At 43.1% G+C, this 21699-nt stretch overlaps 1 protein-coding gene across 1 annotated transcript in view; it reads right to left on the bottom strand.

The window, feature by feature from the left end:
• Nucleotides 1-18835, bottom strand: part of dglucy (D-glutamate cyclase) — a gene marked incomplete at both ends in the record, with an annotated part of 32151 nt that extends 13316 nt beyond the window's left edge. The window contains 6 exon segments of the mRNA XM_080012092.1: nt 9420-9536; nt 10320-10470; nt 10942-11083; nt 12216-12290; nt 14933-15057; nt 18773-18835. Of these exon segments, the coding sequence (XP_079868218.1) occupies nt 9420-9536; nt 10320-10470; nt 10942-11083; nt 12216-12290; nt 14933-15057; nt 18773-18835 (673 nt within the window).
• Nucleotides 18836-21699: the final 2864 nt, after the last annotated feature.

Here is a 21699-nt window from a genome sequence, read left to right as displayed (position 1 = left end):
GACGGATGTTGGCAAAAACGGAGAAAAGAGGAGATCGACCAGTTGGGAAAATGGTTCCAGGAACGGACGACACGGATGAGAGTGAACAGGGTGAAAGTGACGAAGAATCAGAGAAAGAAGGTCCTTCCTGTTTTCAACCATTAGCAGCCAGTACAGTGGTAGGAGATGACGGCCGCATGGTTTTAAGAGAGATTGAGAGGAGTATTGACGGATGCCTCGAGGACATAAGTGACTCCGACTGTCCCGAAGTTCGACAAGCATTGGAAAAACAATTACAAGAACTGCTAATATCAGAGAAGAAACTACAGAAGAAAAAGCCTCAAAAGCCAAACACTTCAGAATACTTTAAGTATGTTAGATGTCTAACATATGCCTCATAGGAGTCCCAGCGATGGAGGAGATCCTGCAGGCGGCAGACCTTACCAGATATGTGGCAACTGCGGTGTTTGATCCAGAATTGTTTGCTGCAAGTAGAGGTCGGATGTGGAGAGCATTGAGAGATGTTAGTTAGTTAGTTAGTTCCTCCCGTTCCTTCTGGAACATTGGGCGACGAGCCCCCACCATTGGCTCCTTGCCAGAGTGGCTTCTTCTCATCGTTTCCGTAACATGCTTTTTTTTAACGGTGTGAGATTGTTAACCCCACGCCCAACCCCCAACCTGGAGGACCTCCGTACTTATACTACATACGAAATTATTCAACCACTTTCTGCTTAAATGAAATACCCTAGGTCATAAATGAATTTAAATATTTAATTTCTGTATTAGACTGAATTAGTTCCATGAAATATTTTTGTATTGCACGTCAGATAAAACTGAAAGTATGGTACCAACTATCATGTATAAAATGTGCATTTCCAACAAACGTAGACCCGGACAACATCTTTATTGAGTTATTGGGCCCACAGGAAAATCCAAGAGCTTATGTGTCAAGGGCTCATCAAGTGTGGAGAAATGTCACAGGAAATTTTAATCAAATGGAGAAATCAATTCTCCGAGCCAAAATACAGAAGGGGCTGCCTCTACAAGTGAGGAGCAAATTGGCAGAAGTGGTTGGTCTTGGAAGCATGACCAAAGGTGTTTATACGGATCACATAGCACATCAAGTGGAGCTGTATCGGAAAGAGGAGCATGACCATAAGGAACAGGACCAGGAGACTCTCAGAAAACTCAACCAAATACAGTTGGTGGATAAGAAGAATGAGGAGAAGAAGGCCAAAGAGAAGGTTTATAGATGAGCAGAAAAGAAGGTATTGTAGGTAGATAATGCACTGCGGTGCCCCTAACGGTAGCAGCCGAAAGAAGAAGAAGAATTCCGGTCTTGTTACGGGTTTATAAAAGAATTTGGCGATTTTTCTTTTCATGTCAAATTTAAGTAAATCAATTATGGATTCTTGGTGGTGGAATGAGGAAGTAAAGGAGCAGCTATGACGATAAACACTGATCATTATCTTGATAAAGAGCATGACATTGAGAAAAGTGTGCCACATGTGAATTTCATGGTGGCTGAAGAATATGAGCAGAAGCATATAAGAGAAATGATGGCAGAAGCTGAGGAGGCCATTTTTGCACCAATAAAGGAGAATCTTGCTATCTGGATGAGTGAAGAACAGAAGTTCATGAGAATCATGATCTCAGCTCAAGGACAAGGACAACCACAAGTGGTACAGATGACACATGAGTCAATGTTCAGAGCTAAATTGGACAGTATGAGAGAGGAGATGCTGCAACAAATTCCAGAATGTTTGTGGTTGCGACATAGTACTGACATTGGACTTGTGAAGTCAGCCCAACCGGTGAGAGTTGAACTGCGACCAGGAACCAAACCTCCTTGGAAGAACCAGTACCCACTAAAGAAGGAGGAGGCAATCAAATTGAAGGACTGTTAAAACCAGGTGTAGTGGAAATATGTTCAGATCCTCAGAGTAATATGCCTATATTGCCTCTAAAAAAAGCCAGATGAGCCCTATCGCTTGGTACATGATTTAAGAGCGGTAAATGAAGAGGTGCAGGACTTTGCAGCTGATGTACCAGCTCCACATACCTTGTTAGCCCAAATTTCTCCAGAGGCTACACACTTGGACAGTGTTGGATTTGTGTGGAACATTTTTCAGTGTTCCACTGAGCAAAGAAAGTCAAGGGTTGTTTGGATTCACATACAAAGGACAAACCTTCAAGTACAAGAGGCTCCCACAAGGATTCAAATGTAGCATTCACATTTTCAATAAAGTGCTGGGGATGACTTGGCAGGGATTGATCAGATCTTGAAAAGTACAGTCATTCAGTATGTGGATGACATCGTCATCTGTTCACCAGATGAAGAAACTCAATCATCATGAGGACTCAATCAAACTGTTGCAGCTATTGGCAGACAAAGGACACAAAGCCTCTCAGAAGAAGCTGCAGTATTGTCAAGAAAAAGTAGTTTATTTGGGTCAAACAATAACCCATGGACACAGAAGCATCTCTGAGAGTCATTTGGAAGCCATTCGAACAGCACCAAAGCCTAGAACAGTGAGAGAAATGAGGACATTTCTTGGTATTGCAGGATATTCTTCAGCCTGGGTAGAAGATTATGCCTGCCTAACAGGGCCTTTGAGAGCCATGATAAAAGAGACTGGGAATGCTCAACTCCATTGTAACCTAGCCTGGACGCAGGAAGGTCATATGGCATTTGAGACGATCGAACAGAGGTTACAAGAAGCTCCAGCGCTAGCGTTGCCAGACTACTCTAAGAACTTTTTGCTGTATTTGGCTACGTCCACTGGGGGTAAATATGCATGTGCAGTTCTTTGTCAGCCCACAGGTACAGGGACAAGTCCTCAACCTGTTTCATATTATTCTACTGCCGATTCAGAAGTAGAATTAGGGCTACCACTGTGCTACAGAGCGATGGTGGGAGTTAATCTAATGTATGATAAAGCATCATCAGTAACTATGGGTTACCCAGTGACAATTCTTACCTGTAACGGGTGTGGTTAGGACCCAATTGCAGCACAAAGACAGGCAGGGATATTTGGTAATGTCTTTTATTTGTAGAGCAGACGGAAGACAGGCAGGGAGCAGGCAGGATACATCGTCGGGGACAGGCAGGTTCGATAACGAGGAGTGCAGACAGAAGACAGGCGGAGTGGCAGGCAGGATATGTGGTCGGAGCGAGGCAGAGTCGGTAGCAGGGAATCGGTCCGGAGAACGCTGGAGAGTCTGGTGCAAGCATCAAAGACAAACTGGCAATGGGTGACTGGTGAGAGAGGCATATATTGGGGTTAGAATACAGATCGGGAACAGCTGTGTGCGCAGGTGAATGGAGTTGCACTAATGGGACAGGTAAGGAGAGGGAGGGAAAGTAGAAGAAGGCGGAGATCATGACATTACCCATCATAGTCTCAGAAATCTTTTGAATTTTGGTAAATGTACATTGAATATGTTTAGGCTAAGAGACTATCATAGGCTCTTAGAGCAGGAAGATGTCACCTTAGTAAGGTGCGTCATGGTAAATCCAGCTGAGAATTTGCCAACACCAAAGGATGGAGAGCCACATGATTGTGTTTAGGAAGTAGAGAGATATGCAAAGCTCAGATCAGACTTGCAAGCTTTCCCACTGCATGTGTCAGATGTGGAGTATTGGACTGATGGGTCCTGCTATGGAATAGGAGATACATTGAGTGCTGGTTATGCAGTAATACCACAACCTGCTTCTGTACAGCTTGCTGAGCTTGTGGGCCTGACTGAAGCTTGTCTATTGGCCGAAGGCAAGTGAGTGACAATATATTCAGATTCTGCATACGCACATAATGTGTGTCATTTATTTGGATCAGTGTGGAAAAATCGAGGATTTAAGAAAACTGATGGTTCTCCGATACAGCATCATGCTCAGATAATGAAATTGTTGCATGCAATGATGAAGCCAAAGGAAATAGCTGTAGCTAAGTGTGCAGCACACAAAATGGACACGTCAAGGGTTACACAAGGTAACAAAGCGGCTGATGAGGCTGCAAAAGCAGTTACAGGAGCAAACAAAGCAGGCAAGGTTCTTCTGGTCACCCATGAAGTGGATTTGGAAGATAAGATCACGCTCAGAGATGTGGTCTCGATGCAAGAAGCTGCCTCAGCCATAAATAAACAATTATGGTTGGACCGAGGGGTCACTCAAGATTCTACGGGTCTGTCGAGAAATCATGGAGGACTGATGGTAGCACCCCCCGACCTACTAGGTCTGATGATTCAGGAAGCACATGGGTTAGCCCATGTTGCAAGGGGGGAAGTAAGGAGAAAAATCACGAAAGAGTATGGTTTTTGGACACCGTATTTGCTTGAGCAAATTGATTATGTCATAGGCAGATGTACAATCTGTCTTAAAAACAATGTTAGGGTGTGAAGGGTCCACCCAGGTCCACCACATACCAACTTTGACAGATCCTATGCGTGAGTTGGTTGTGGATTTTGTTGACATGATAAGACCAGTAGGAGGTAAAAGATACATTTTAGTCGTCGTGGATAGATTTTCACAGTGGCCTGAGGCATGTCCAACCAAGCGTAAAGGTGCTCAGTCAGTTGCCAAGCAAAGTGGGGACTTCCTGATCACATATCCTTAGATAATGGGAAAGAATTTGTGGATAGAACAGTAAAATTTATTCTGCAAAAATTGGGAATCAAACAACGTCTAGGAGCTGTTTATCATCCGCAAAGCCAAGGAGTTTATGAAAAAATGAATGCTGAAAAATCGTATTGTTAAAATCTGTCAGCACACAGGACTGAATTGGGCAGAGGCGTTTCCGTTGGCATTAATGCTGTGCCGTTTAAGTGGGCTCTGTGATTTGCGCATGACACCCCATTAGTTGGCTACGGGTAGACGGATGCCAACACCTTGTTTGCGCACAAGTGGAAAGGGTCCTAGTTTAGCCCTTTTAGAAGATGAAATGCGAGTGTATGTTAACTATATGGCTGCACTGCATAAGAGAATACATACATATGTCTCTGACAGGCAAAAGCAAGAGGAGGTGCTAGAGAGACTTGATGAGCAAAAGAGGAACGCGGTGCAACCTGGAGACAAGGTATTCGTGAAGGTGTTAAGGAGGAAGTGGTTTAACGAACGCCGTGAGGCACCATTTGAAGTTGTTCGCAGTACGGGAACTGCGGTTCAGATTAAAGGTTCTCCTACATGGTATCATTTATCACATTGTGTTAGAGCGCCAAAAGGAGAGGCACCACAATCACAGAGCAGAGATGTTGTAAGCTCTCGAGAGCCAACAGAAGCTGCAGACACAGCAGAGGTTCATGAGGACCTCCAAGGTCAAGACCCAGAAGAAGGGATTGACGATGATGTGAAGAAGAAGAAGAAAGAAGAAACAGTCTTTATTTATCACGCAACACACCACACTATAACACATGCTTGCACACACACACACATGCACATGCTTCGATGGTGGCCGGTGAAATGGATTCTCTGCTTTTGACCCATCCTGGCTTGTCCTTCCTCCGGGGGCACAGCCAGGAGCAGTGGGCAGCATACGTGGACGCGCCCGGGGACCAGGTGAGAAATGTCCATCGCTGGTCAGACGATGATAGGTGCATGTTTTTGGTGGGGGTCCTTACTGACGTGAGGTGGAGGAAACCCCATGTGAGCACGGGGAGAACATGCAAACTCCACAAGGCTCCTATTTGGGACATAACCCGCCGGAGCACGGTGCCAACAGTGCCCCAGGCAGGAATCGAACCCAGGACCTTCTTGCTGTGAGGCAGCAGTGCAATGCACTGCGCCACCGTGCCAGTAAACCCCCCAGTATGTGGGGGTGCATGATGATGTTGAGCACACTTACGATGATCCCAGGGACGAATTGTCAGTTCCTGAGCAAGAGAAACACTTTGGTGAGATTGATTTACAACATGTCCCAGAAACAACAGAGTCTAACTCCAGAGAGTATGAGTCGTCAAAGACTCCAGAGGGCTGTGATAACTCTCCAGGAAAATACATAGACCCAGTTGGACCAAGGAGTCCAAAGCCAACCCGAAAAAGGGTTAGACCAAAGCGATACGAGGACTAGGGTTGAAGTGACTTTGGGAAGGTCAGTTCAGCTTCCATGTAAATTTAGTAAATGGAATAATGGTGGAAATAATCCCCCTAAATGGAAAAATGCGCGTGGTGAACACATAGTGCTAACAGGACCTGATGTTAGCAGTGGGCCTCGTGGTCAACGAAAGTATACTGTATGTTGCTTAACGACAGGAGATGGGTTAAAGTTCGAGATGACTGTGCGCTTGTCATAGGTAATGTCATATGGGAAGAGCAAGGAGAATATACATGCACATATTTCCAGAGTTTAAATATATCCCAAGGCAAAATTATCGGGAAGCAGGATATAGAACTCATAAAATAATGCTTGTAGTAAAAGGTCTGGCTACTAAAGAATTAAGTACGATTGCTCAAGAAATTCAAAAGCAACTAGTTACACCAAGGGTGACTGTTGGACCGATGATATCTATTACCTTAGCTCAAAGAATAACTAGTAGTATTAACGTATCATTGTCAGTTACCACTCTAGTTACAACATTGGCAGAAAGGGTTACAACAACGATGATGACAATGTCTACGTCTGTAACTCCTGGTTATCATACAAGTGAGGTTGTGAGGATGAGATCCACTACCAATAAAACAATGACAACTTTTTCAGTGTCAACGAAGTCGCTGACACCTATCACGACATCCCCATCATTTAAGAAGTAGGTAAATATAACTCAGGTGTCTATGGTGAAGTTGGAAATTAATTTGAACAATAGCAAGGAGAGCTCTGTAATTAGAGAGCCAATTGCTGAGGAGATTGATAGGGATTCAGGTGAAATAGTTCAGATGACTATGTCGGACATAGTCAATGATTTTCTTGATGCTGAGTGGACGTCAAAAGACACAACTGAACATCTTCATGCTTTACAGAAGCAAGAAACCCTGTGGAAAGCATATGAATTTGATTCCTCGGTGCTGCAAATAGCAGACCCGTGGGCAAATAGAAGTCTGTGGTTCCAACAGATAACTCACTCCTTTAGAATGACTACTAATTCGAATTTTCCGTGTGTGGTGAGAGTGCCAGCTCCGGGCGATTGGCCTTCAATTCTAGAGACGGTACCGGAACCTTTGACACCTGAATGTCAAAGTAATGCGTTATCGTGGCTGCTGTTCAAACAACAAGCAGCGACTCAAATATGGATGGCTGTGTCAGTCAATCTATTTAGACCTGGACGTAGGTGTTCCTGGTTGAAAGAATTATCATTTTTAAATATTCTTGATAAGTATGAAGATATTAGATCAGCAATACCTGATGCTATGGAAGTGACACCTGCGAAAGGTAGAGCTTGTTTTTGTTCAAATTATACTCATGGTGGAGATGGTATGTTTATGGGAATATCAGAATGTGAAAGCTACATGATGCAATTTGGACAAAGTGTACAAAGGACAGTTGATGACACATAAACAGTGGCCTTTCATGCACCACATCGTCGACAGAGTAAAACTTTAAGCGTAAAGAATCAAACTTTACCAGGTGATGTTACTATAGGAACATTTAAAGATATTTGGTGGGTATGTGATGATAAAGCATACTTATTTATGCCGTATGGGTGGATTGGATGTTGCTATATGGCACAGTTGAAACTTCCTTATGATGTTTTTGTTATCCCGAAGGGACCATAGCCGGATGAAGGTAACTCTACAAAGACTGCCGAAAGTAGGAAGAAAAGAGACTTGGCGCAGTTTCACAATTTGGAGTCTTATCATTAGAGGATATCTTTAGGAGAAAAATGGGCTATAGGATTGTTTCCATATTATATGGGGTCACATTCTTTGCTGAACATATCGATAATATCACATATACCCTACAAGGTTTTGCAATTGAGACCATAAGAGGTTTTGAATATTTGTCAAACACCCTGAGGAGTCATCGATTGACGTTGCTGAAACAGGACATGGCTCTTGATTATATTTTGGCCAAACAAGGTGGCCTCTGCGTGGCTTTAAATCTAACCGGAGATGCCTGTTATACGTTGATCCCTGATCGCCGATAACATGACTAATGTCATAGATGCGTTGAAACTTATAAGGGATCCGTTTGGGCCATCAGAAGGAGCTGGGTGGTTAGCTACTACTTGGTTGCAAGATAAATTAGGAACACTAGGAGCTATAGTAGTTGAGATTCAGGGGTCTGCTCTTCTATCACTGTGTGTGATGTTTTGTTTTTCTACGGTGTTGTTGACCTTTGCTAAGGCCATGATATTGAAATGGGTAGGAGTTGTAATACCGGGAGAAAATGTTCAAATGCCACTATTTGGTGGTAATGACGTCAGTGGAGAAAATAGTGATGAAGGAGGAGCTATAACTAGTAGAGAAATATCCATTCACGTAGTGGCGATTCAAATTGTAATCCTTGAACACAGTGACCTGTGTACCACAAACTAAGCACACGGCTTTACCTTTGACTTCTGTAAATAAATATTTTGCAGTCCATGTCTTGTTGAAAACGTGGCATTCGGTATCAATTTTGCTTTTTTTGGCGTGAGCTGACATTTTGAGCACTAGCTGGCCAGCATCATTTGTAGCTGTTCACCCACGCATGTGCGGCCTTACGTAAATTAAAAAAAACCTGGCAGGCTTTTCAAAAAAAGTAACACAGTTGTGTTGCGTGCACAGCATAAATACTTTTTCATTTATGTTCTAATTTACGATTGGCCACACGCGGGCCGGACAGGGACGCCCAAAGGGCCGGATTTGGGCCGCGGGCCGTAAAATGCAGGTAAAATAAAGGTCTGGCTTAGAGACTACTGGCTGTGCCTTGTTGCCTTTGTAATTTTCTGATGGAAGAGAAACCATTAGTCTCAATAGCAGGCTAATTTACTTAAACAAACAAAAAGAGTGAAAATGAATGTGAAAATAGAGCTGTTGACTGTGTGGATGTCACACACTGTCTGGTAGTATACACCAGCAATGTTCCACACGGTTTAAAGCAGGGGTCCTCGACCCCCCATATGTCCTAAAAAATTTTCAGGACGTGTAAAAACCAACAGAAATCAAGGGAAATGCAATAGAAATATTTGTACTGCACATTTCAAAACACAGAATATAAAATTAATGTATTCAATGTCTAAAAGGAGATAAGTGCATATATATATATATATATATATATATATATATATATATATATATATATATCGCATAAAAATTGTATATTTCTAGAAATTAAAGGATGTACTGCTTTAAAGGACACACATGAAAAAATTAAGTTGTTTTTGTTTTTATTTACTTTGCACGGACCCCCTGGCTTAGTGCCATGGACCCCACTTTGAGAATGATTGAAGTTCAAATTTCCAACTTCCTAAAGTATGAGTGTATACGCCTTTGTTAGAGCGAGAGTGTGCATGTGTTTGTGTGTTCGTGCACTCGTACTTGTGCATGTAGTGTGTTGGGAAGCGTGTGGTTATGGTGAGAGAGGTAGCGTGCAAGAGAGCGAAACAGGAAGAAAGAAGTCCATCCAGAACGAACAGCGCCCTGATCCCTCATTCACCTGAAGATGAAGAGAGACATAGAGAATGTTGTGGTTAATTAGTAACCTGTTGTGGTTAATTAGTAACCCCACATGGAAATAATCTGTTACATGATATACTAAAATCACCAATACTCAAGATAAATGTATCAAAAACCCTGAAAAAAAAATCGAGTACATCATTAGACCAGCAGAGAGAACCAAAGTCTAGTACTTCATGTGGCCAGCAGCGGTAGCCAAAGTCTCCCACAGAAACGGGAGGGGAGCAGCTGGAGAAAAAACGTAGGTCAGAGGAAACTAATTTGGGGAAATGCAAAGTGAGCATTCCAAGAATCGTGACAGGGCTTTCCCAGAAAAATGAGATGAGATCATAAGACTGCAATTGGTTCCTTGGAACATACCCCCAAGACTAGGATTAGTTTCCGGCGCTGACAAAGGGCAGTGGAGCCTTCTCAGGTTTATTCAATGTATCTGTCCCTCTGATATACAAAAAACCTTTTCGCATCAGACTCTGGACCGGTTCCAGTGTTTTTCCTTCTAAGTTATTTGAAGCCAGAATAAGATAGAGACGTCATGTAGAGATTTTTTACTGGCCCCAAGTCTGGACCTTTGTTTAGCCACGACAAGAGGGATAGATAGATAGATCACTTCCTGTCTTTACATAACTTCAGCACTGTAACCGTAACACACATATGCACACGCACACACGCACACACACCCTTGTATACTGCATCTATCTAACCCGCGTTCTAGCTAGATCTAGTGGCTGTTTTCTGGAGATTTTGTTGCGTTAACCTGGGTCTCCACTATGGATGGGGGCTCTGTGCGCTTGTGGGACGAGGTGTGTGATCTCAGCAGCAATGTTGAACATGCCAGCAGGAATAGGATGCATGGTGACAACAAGGGGGCAGCAGAACGCTCCCACTGGAACACAGGGGACCGCAGTCTTCACAAACACGTGTAGAAAACATCCAATTAATAATTTAAAAAAGCAATTATGAATACTGTCCAAAGGGTCAAGTGTGACAGGTTCATCCAGGGTGTGTTTCTGTGGTCTGGAGTTAGCTAGCCCTTTTTTCGGATTTCTCCAAATATTTATCTGTTGGCTTTGATTATATTGGGGACTGTTGTGTTGAGATTGTTGTGATCGTTGAAATTGATGCTACAATATGTGGATATAGCCTGTAGATGTATATCTATTCTATAATTTCATTTATTTAGGAAGGCTAAAACATTTTGGGGAGAAGTGCTCTGTGTAGGAGAGTTGAAACGTTAACTGTGTGCCCCGAATCTATTCCAGAATATATACAGTATGTATGTCTTATTGTTTGATTTAATGTGTTGTTTTAAAGTAGTTGTTACAAGTGTCTAAAAAGTAGGATTGTATTACAGGACTTATATTGGAGTTGGACCGTACCCTGTACATGCTGATGTTTTTTCCCTGTTCCATGTTCCTAACGGGAACTCCTGCTTCTCCCAGTCCACCCTCAAAACCGAAGCTGCAGGCCAAATAAAAACACAGCATGTCTGACCATGCCATCTTCTGGTCTGAGTGCAAACTGTGAGGGAGCAGAATACATACAGTATATATACAGTATATATACTATATATATATATATATATATATATATATATATATATATATATATATATATATATATATATATATATAAAATTCATAGCTCCAAAATAAAGAAAAAAAAATTGTGCTTTATTCAGGAACACTTTTCTTTAAATTTGATGATTTTGTGCAACCCTAATCAATCGTAAATGAGAAAAGCATGTGCATATAATGATGATTAGTAGTTTTAAATACAGCTACATTATGAATTACATTTCTGACAGACAACTCTTAGATTTAATTTTAAATTATCTTGATTGTTTTAGCATCATTTAGGGTTGGTGTCTGGCCTCTACTGCTCATCACTGCCTCGGGAACAGTACAAAAAACATAGGCATACTTAATGAGCTTGAAATGCAGGAGTGATGAGCTTGAATCATCCCATTGGACAGAAGAGTAGAGCTCAACAGGGGCAGGGGAGGTGAAGGGAGCGCTGCAGCGCAGCAAACAAGTAGGCAGCAAAGCAGGTATGGCTGGAGGGATTGGCTGCTTAAATAGGCCCGCCCGTAAGGATATGGAAGTGCATGGCGCTGTCGAATATCGAGTGTCGATTATAACCATTTATCCATCAGCTGGGAGCAATGATTATCAGTTGTGAGCACAGGTTTAAGTGAGTTGAGGGTTGCCGGGGCCAAACTGCAATGTCTCGTGCAGGAACATTGCCATCAACAAAAGTCAGCTGACTCAACTGGCAACTGCACAGCACCAATGAGTTTCACAGGTGGTGCTTCACGACTGACTATCACTGCACCCAGTAGATGGGTGAATGGTTATGCATCCAAAAATAGTTCTGGACGTAATGTCAGCTCAAACAACGAAGATCTTGTTGATGTATCGTCTCACTAACTCATCTTTTAAGATGCTGGAAGGTGTAGTTCCCTAATTTCACAATTTCATAAGCTTTCTGATTTCTGCGGGGGGTGAAGCATACATCAACAGGGTAATATGGAACATTCGCCATTTTCAGGCATTTTTTATTACATGGGGGGGGGGGGGGGGGGGGGGGGGGTCGGTGTCAATGCAGGGTATGTGTTTGATTCCCTCTGCTTACCAACTCCTCATTAGCATACCTGAAATTCTCCAAACTGGTGACTGTTTTCACCAGATTGAGATTCTCATAAACACAGTAGTAAGGAATGTCTGTACTGAAGCACACAGGAGAGGATGGAAAACATGGGTAAATGGCATATTACATGAGGCTTGTCAGCTGCGTCCGAAATAGCAGGCTAGCAAACGCTGTAGCATATCAAATTAGTATGTGAACGTTTTTAGGACGTCCAAAATCGTATACTCAAATGGAAAGTGAAAGGGTGACTACCTGAAAATAAACGTTGACAGTATGTATTATAATTCTTAAATTAATTTAAAATGATCAAATGTTTTCTTGTTATAGTGGCAAGTGTTTGGTAACGTGTGTATGTGTATTGGAACAGTGTATCACAGCAAATTCAAGCCACTATTTCATTAATTCGACATGAATGTTTTTTTATTATATTTCTTGCAATGCCTAATCCTTTTATTCAACCAAAGCACACAGAAAAAAAACACAACTTTAACCATATTTGCAGTTTTCCATAATGGCTCAAATAGATTGCGGTGGTATAAGAGGTGAGTCAGTGGATTAACTTTTATTTATATAGTTTTTTCGTAATTAAGTTTGAATATGTGTGACTTGATTATAACCATGGAAGAGTATTGGCCCAAAATTGGCCCAAATACAGCTCCGTAAATATCTGATTGGGTAAAGTACTTAAATTAAATTTATTAAAAAAAAAAAACAATTGTATTAAATTAAAAATACATTCAACTCCTCAGCCACTTGTTATTTGTATTCAGACATCTGGTTGGTGGGTTGTACCTGCATCTAAAAAGTGTGGACATTTTTGTATTGTACAAATAACTTGACACATAAGCGGGTTTTGTTCCCCATCCCTGGGTAGGACTATGTGCATCTTATGTCCACATCTCCAGCCAGTGGTGGGCATGATGTCTCTCACAATTGGCTGCAATAGGGGTGGTGGGGGGCAGAACACTTGGAATTCATTGGCTACATTACTGGGGAGGATGGGGAGGATGACCACATTCACTTGCTGGCATCCTGAGGGAAGGAAAGAAAGAAAGAAAAGGGGAGAAAAGCACTACATTATAGCACAGGGGTCTTCAATCTTTTTCAGCCCAAGGAGCTTGATTTAAGATTTTTTTTTTTGCAATTAAATGTTGTATTGCAATTTAAGCCTGGCCTATAGTGACATATGTTTAATGCCACATTAACCTATTTAAATACTCAGTTATAATGCTTATAGTTCCTGAGTGTTTTTATTTAACATTTAGATTAATTTCCAATAGTTTAACTCTCTTAGTAAATCAGTCACGGAGCACGATTTCTTTTTTTTTTTTTTTATCTAGACCTTGTCTTAAATGGCCTGTGTGTAGAAAAAACTGTAAAATCCACCTTTTCTGTTTTCACAAATCTGCAATAGGGTTATAGTGTGTTAGAGAAAATTCCAAGGTTTTTAAATGTTACTCATTTTTTCATTAAACCGATAGTATATGGCTGGAACGCTGCAGGGCTGTTAATTTTAAACAAATTCTAACAAAAATAGATGTTTAGTGTCGTTGCTGGTTGTTCCTACACATTCAGAAGAATAATTATAGCTTTTGCTGAGCGGCTTTTGCCGGTAATTAACAGGCGGCTCTCTTTATGCATGCCACATGCAGCACTTGTAAATAAAATGTACATTTTAAAGGCTGGTTAATGTTCTGACACATTCAGGATAGGGATGTTCCTAACAACTAATTTCCCTGACCTTTAAATTTAAGTTTAAACTTAAACTAGTCTAAAAGTCTGAAAAAATATTGCGTCTATTATAAGAGACTTTTTAAACCGTTAATCATTCTTCAATAATAGTATCAATAAAATAGCATTTTCAATGTCCCAACGGCCCAGGCAGAGGCTGGCCGGTGGTGCGCCCGAGCCCCGGGATGGGGAAGATGCAGCGAAGTAAGCGAGTTTGTGTCCTTGGGTTGCAACGAGGTTGGGGCATTGTAAAGCCGGCGGCCGTCCGGATGGGGAAGGCGCAGCGCACCGGGAAAACGATCTTCCGTATGCCACATTTCACAGTTTTACCAATGTAATGTTTAACCGGTATAATTAACCGGTGTAATTAACCGGCGGCTTGCTTCATGCGCCCAGCGTTTGTAAATTAAATCTTTATTTGAAAGGCTGGTTATCAGGCTTTCTATTTATCTGAAATGTACCACAGTCTTAACAACGTTACTTCTAACATTCGTTCTCAACTCAAACAATTTTCTAATGCCCCAAAAACATATATTTAAATAATTAAATTATTATAATAAACGTGCTACGATTAGTCAACTTGAACTGAAGACTAATAGTCGACTAGGACGAATAGGAAAGTCCGGGGTAACCCAGCAGAAGGCACATGCTCTCTTAAAATGTACTTAAAAGTAGAAAAGGAGGATAGAATGTGTTCTTACACAAATGAAGCCTGAAGTCTTCCTGAATCAATCCAAGCAGTTTCTTTTAACTCTCTCAGAACATCCACATCCACAATCTTTAGGTCTTGGAAAGGACAAGGAATTACTCATCTGGAACACATTTTTGAAAACAATTATTATATCGATATAAGCTATATATTATATATATAGCTTATATAGTTCCCAACTTTAACCCAAAGGTATAATATCAGTGGCCAGTGGTCCTTCAATTCCTTCAATACAGCAGTCTTTAAAAGTTAAAATCAAAATCAATGCTCCCAGGGAATACCTGCAGCTGGCGTCCGGGTGTGGGTTCTGGGCGTGTTTCTGGGTTCTGGGGCTTGGGTTGGGGGTGGGGGGTGTGGGCCGCTGGTTGGGGTCTCGGGTCTTGTGGTCGGCGGGTCGGCGCGCCACCTGGGTCGCCCGCCGCGCGGAGGGGGTGGCTGGGGCTGCGTGTCCTTCTGCGTCCCGTGGAGGGGGGTGGCCCGTTGTGCCGGGGCTGGTTAGGCGTTCCGTCTGGTCCTGTCAACCTGAGTCCTCAACCTGGCTGGCTGTGCCAGGCCTGGGGCTCACCATGTGGCCTCCTTTGTGGGTGGTGATCTCCTGTCATCACACTGGGCTGCTGAGGTACCTGCCCTCTGACGCTTTCGGTGCTCGTCGCTGGGGGGTCGGGCTGTGGGTGGGGGTGCCGTCTGCCGCCCTTTGTTCTGTAGTCCACATGCTCGGCAGCTGGGGCCTGACCAGGGACCTGATGGCGGTGCGGAGCTGCCCGACATGGCGGAGGAGCATGGCGGAGGAGCATGGCGGACGCTCTGCGCCCTTGGCTGATCGCTGTGGGTTGGCTGCCACCGGGTACGGGAGGTGGGTGCACTGGGGTGCAGTTGGGTCCGGGGGGAGGGGGTCTGCGTGGTGCCCCCCAGCCTGCTGCGCCCCTGGATCGATCTGGTCGTGACTCGCCTATCTTTCCCAGTGTCAAAACTCATACTCAGCACATACACCACACAATAGACCGAGGGCTTGCGGGATGGGTGGGGTGCAGGCTATGTGGGTGGGGATGCGGCGGGCAGCTGCCATCTTGCCTGTCATGCTCCTGCCCAAGCGTGCTTCTCGTCCATCCCAAAAATTTTAATCCCACTCACATTAGCTTTGAACACATACACTGGCACACCAATCCTACTCCGAACAACACTCCATTAGACCAGGGGCTGCGGGACAGGAGGGGTGCGAATGATCCCGGTTCGACTTGCCTGAAGGGCAAGGAATTTTAACAGCTCAATGTGTGCAGTTACCAACAGCACACATTGAGCACTGGGGTTTTTCTCTTTTTTTTTTTCTTTTCTTTTTTTTTTGGGGTCGGCTGCGGTGGGGCAGGCCTCCCCCCTTTTGCGGGGCATGGGTGGGCGTGGGGGTCCTCGGGCGGTCTGTCACCACGGTCCGTGCCTTGCGCCTGTGGCCCAGGTTCTGTGCCGGCGGCTGCGTCTTGTGCCTGCGCCTGGAGGTTGGTTGTATGTGTGCGTCCCTGGGGTGCGGGGTCTCCTCGTGCTCCCTGGGACTTGGTCATGCTCCTCCGGCTGGGCGTGGGACGGCCCTCTGGCTTCTCTGGGGGCACGGGGGTCTTCCGTGGCCGCAGGGCGGGGTACCCGGGAAACTAATGCATCCGGGGGTTGTCCGCGGGGCTGTGGAGTTCGGGGAGGCTTCGGGGCCCCTTGCGCTGCATGGAGGCGCCGCTACCTTCTACACCAGTACCAACGGGGATAAGTCATGTACACTCACCGGTGGACATCATACAAACACACGCACGCACGCACGCACACCTGCTTGGAGTGCACCCCAGCACCCTCCTGGTTGCTTTCCTCTCCTTTCCTCCCTCATTTACTGCCATAACTTTGACAGGAAGAGGCCACGTGACCAGTTGTAGTTCCAGTTTTCCTGGACCTAATTCACTGTTTTTCAATACATGTTGTCCTCCAATGTTCATGTTTTTGTGTAAATGTTTTTGTTTGTTTATATGTTTATTTGTCTTACCATGGTGATTCTCCCCCTCTTGGAGTACTGATCAGTTGTTTATAGACCCAAACATGATAAATAGTTCTCCTCTAGTACTCTAATAGTACTCTCTGTGCTCTTGTCATTCTACAGGTCATCCACAGGACAGAGTTATTGTAGCAGCTCTTGATGATTTAAGAATTAATAAAGAGTTGCATTGCAGGTTGGGAACTCCACTTGCAGACTAACTCTGTCCTAGATGCAGTGGCATACAAATACTCTGTGTTTTACGCCCAGCATGCTGACAGCACAGTTAAAAAAAAAAAAAAAAAAAAGAATCATAAATAGACTCTGCTGCCACCCTATGTTTGGAATGCAGTACTGTCAAAGATAGATCGTTAAGATAATATAAGACAAGATAAAGAAGATACTTTATTAATCCCCAAAAATAAATTCCAGTGTTGCAGCAGCAATTACATACTTTATTCATCCCCAGGGAGAAATTACAGCGTCCCAGCAGCTCACATCAAATAGGCAATAATAATTACGCAATACAATGAAAAATATAACAAAGAAAATGGGGAAAAAAATGTGGTAACGGTAAACTGCACACAATGAAAAATGTCAATATACAATAATCTTTATGATAAAAAAATCCTAGAAAATAACAGAAAAACAAAAACAAAATTATTATTATTATTATTATTATTATTATTATTATTATTATTATTATTAATAATAATAATAATAATAATAATAATAATAATAATAATAAAGAAATAAAGTAAAAAATACTGGAAAAAATAAAACGGGAAGAATTGGTCATAATTTATGCAATAACCTGTATAAATAAACCTGACAGTGAACCAGAAAGACACACCTATGGATAAGGAAAGAAAAAGGTAATACAACTAGTTAGTAAGCACCTGTAACACAGCTTGAGAAAAAGATTGATTAATTTAATTTTAAAAGTTGGCCAGCCAGTTTCCCAATATTGTCTATTTAGACACAAGCAATGATTGTCATTGAGTGTGGGCTGGCTCTACCTGAATCTCTTTCAGTTGACGTCACACTGTCTCTACTTCTTGCAAACTTATTCAGCTCTTTAAGTGCCTGACTGTTGACAGATGAAGTGTGTGAGAAAAATATATTTACCTAAATCAAGGACAGAGGTAGAGATGTTCCTGTGGTGTGTGAGTAAGCGCCTAGCTAGCTATGGTAGTGGACAGCATTGTTCCCTCAGTGAAAGTTTGTATATTTCCTAACCAGAAACCATGGGTCGATAAATCCATCCGCAGCGCTCTGAATGCTTACAACGATGGTCTTGTATCAGTAAATATGGACAATTACAAGCGACGTCATACCATCTGCGGAGGGCGGTGAAGGACGCTTAACGGATGTACAGGGACAGAGTGGAGCGACAGATGGAGCAACAGGACACCAGACGCTTGTGGCAGGAAGTTACACCGCTTGGGATGAGCGCACACTCTCAGTGTCCGAGCGTGACATTAGGAGGGCTCCGATGTGTGTGAACACCAGGAAAGCTGCAGGCCCAGATCGCACATCTTGGTGAGTACTGAAGACCTGTGCTAACCAGCTAACCCCGGTGTTCACTAGAATATTCAACGTCTCCTTAGCCGAGTCGGTGGTCCCGTCCTGCTTCAAGAGGTCCACCGGCATTCCTGTCCCGAAGATCACCTCTGCTGCCTGCCTGAATGACTACCGTCCGGTGGCCCTCACCTCGGTGGTCATGAAGTGCTTCAAGAGGCTGATTAAGGATTACATCTACGCCTCCCTTGCCTGCACCTTGGACCCACTGCAGTTCGTGTAATGGCAGAACAGACCCATGCACGATGCGGTCTCCCAGGTAATGCACACCATGCTCAAACACCTGGATGGCCGGAAGGGGGGCTATGTGAGATTGCCGTTCATCGACTATAGTTCAGCTTTCACAGTCCCCACCAGACTGGCTGTCAAGCTGAGGGAGCTAGGACTGAACACTCCACTGTGTGCCTGGATCCTGGACTTCCTCTCAGCCTGGCCCCAGGTGGTTAGGGTGGGGAGACACATGTCCAGCTCCCTCACCCTGAACACAGGATCCCCCAAGGGCTGCTTCCTCAGCCCCCTACTGTACTCCATGTACACACGGCTGTGTGGCCAGGTCCACCTCCAACACCATCATCAAGTTTGTCGATGACACCGTCATGGTGGGCCTGATCAACGACGACGATGAGAAGGCCTACCGCTAGGAGGTGGCTGACCTGTCACTCTGGTGCCAGGACAACAGCCTCCACCTGAACGTCAGCAACACAAAGGAGCTGATTGTAGACTTTAGGAGGGGATTTACAACCAAGGACCAACTTGGTGCACTTACATGCCACTTTACTGCACATATCTGTATATACAAATAGCCTATCCCATATACTGTACATACAGTAACTCTATTCCCTTTACTTCTGTTTTGTACCCCCACTCTGTATTACCTTTTGGAGTCTTATTTTAATTTATTTTATTTTATTTATATTATTCTATTCACTAACTGCATTATGTATTAGGAATCAGTTATCTTCAGTTAGTTAGCCAGGTAGAAATTAGGTTAGCTATTGTAACGCTGGCGTACTGTGTAGATGTGTGTTCTGTTGCTTTTATTGAGGGAGGTGTCACTGGTTGGGGATTGGCTGCAGGCTCTGTTCCGGGAGGGAGAAAAAGGAGGGAAGCGAAGGTGGTGGTTGTGTTTGTTGGTGGTGCGCGTGGGGAACGAAGTAGCTGAGAGACACTGCCGCATCTATCAGTGACCTTGAGCTAGCCACCCTGTTATTTGTTTTAATCCAGCGCCCTCAACCTCGGGTTAGCTGTACGTCAGTACGTGACTGACAGGAAATAAATCTGGGCTCAGTGTTTGAGTTAGCAACTTGGATCTTGTCTCCACGCCTCGTCTGTCAAGCTACCCTGCTAAACGTCACACTATTATGTTTGGTTTAGAACTTATTGTGCATAATCTCCACGTGTGTTGCAAAGACATTTCACTGCATATATGTATGAACGTATGTATATCTATGTCAAATAAATCTCTTCAATCTTGAATCCAGCTGCTTTGACAGCAAGCAGCATAGTTGACCTAGGTAATCACAAGACACATATTTCATACACACAAATATAAACAGGTAATTACATTGTTTAAGCAGCAACATAAATAAATGAGGGAGTTACAAATGACTGCATGTGAAATATGGAAAACCAAGAGTGCAACTTAGTTTAAATATTATTTTAAACAACCAACATGTTTATCGGTGGTGGTGATTGAATTAAGTCCAAAAATGGCATTAGCCCAAGTCTAATGCCTGACTTTGAATATAACTGTGGTCAACTTTTTATTTACCTTAAGAGTAGCATTCATTTGTACGTTTAACAAAAGCGGTAATCGTAGAGGGTGGATGATAAACATTTCAACCCCTGCTCAACACATCACCTCCGCGTATTCCTCTCAGAAACCCCCGTGTCGTTCCAAACTGGGCACATAACGCCACAAGACATTCAATTTATTCTATTTTCTGCAATAAAACCTGCATGCCTACAAAGACCTGTTGCTTACGCCCGCCTCATGGATGTCCGACTCAAAATCACCACCAACTAATACCGACTCCCCCACCCCCTGAAACCAAATTTCAATTTCAGATGTGAATTCAAAACCAATGAATTCTGATACATGATTTTCAAATCCAAATATTGCAATTCTATGAATTCGGTGGTGTTTAAATTTCAATAAAAAAAAACTTAAATGGCTTTAAATATTAACAATACAACACTTGCTTCCATAGCTAGTTAAACGTTCTAATTATTTTATCATATGGGTGAGGTGTTAGGGTTTTCCCCGCTATCATTATTATTTATTTTGTCCATTGTCTGTTTGCAAAACTGACAACATATACAAAGAGAAATATTAACCAAATGTTACAATTATTAAACATTCAAACTTCATAATCTATACACAAACTTTCCCTTGGCATTGCTCCTTGTACCCCATTAGTGTTTTCTGGTCCGTGTTTATTTGGTGGGACACTTTCCTTTTTTATCAAACAGTAGCTATACGGGGCGAGTCAAATGTTGTTAGTCAACACAAATCGTGACTATGTTATCGACGATTAATAATATTAAATTATAAAATAGTGGTGAGTGAGGACATGCAGGCGGGTGGTGTAAGGGAGGAAGATGCGCAGAACAGAAGGTATTAGAGGCAGATGATCTGCTGTGGCGACCGCTAACAGGAGCAGCCGAAAGAAGAAGAAGATATAATAGTAATACTCGCCAATTTATTTTACACTGGTGCTCGACCTGCCTTCCTTTCAGGAGTCAGAACGGGCACCACGGAGAGAGGAAACAAAACTTTCCAAGCAGGTCCATGAACACAGCGCGGAGTCCGTACCAGCTGAATCGATTAAACTGCGCCTGTAGAATTTAACCGTTGTTTAAGCTGTCGGCTCTGATGAGTTTAGCGTCGGCCATGGAAGTTCCTTTCATAAAAATAACTGTGTGACTTGATTGGATATGTATAGTAAACTCAGGAGGACGACGCAACCCATTTAAAGTGAACTCTAAGTACACGTGAAACAAAATATGACATGTATGTTTTACACTGATTGCATTATAGGTGATGATTTACCATATTGACGTAAAAAATGGAGGTACAAAGTAGCAGACCGGACATTAACAGATCAGTTGCAGGAAAACAAACATTTAATAATATACATGATTTAAATTGTATTCATTTATTTATCCTACCTTCCCTCTCCTTTGGTGAGTTATGGCCAGTTAAGCTATTTTATATCCTACACTTCCATCCAATGCAAGCCTATGAAAGGTCAGAAGGTTCTCATTTGAATTCTCGCGAGAAAGGAGATTCAAGATTCAAGATATGAGTGTGCCATGTCATTGTTCCGATGGCCCATTGTTCCGAAAACCCCAAGAGTCCAAAAATGTATTGGACGTGTATGACAACCTAACCCTAAAGTTAACCATCTCTCAGCTTATACCTACCCGAGATTTTTCGGAATAATGGGCAGGATGATGCGG

This window comes from Zeus faber, assembly GCF_960531495.2.
Source record: "Zeus faber genome assembly, chromosome: 13".
Classification (NCBI taxonomy): domain Eukaryota; kingdom Metazoa; phylum Chordata; class Actinopteri; order Zeiformes; family Zeidae; genus Zeus; species Zeus faber.
This window is presented reverse-complemented; position numbering and strand designations above follow the sequence as displayed.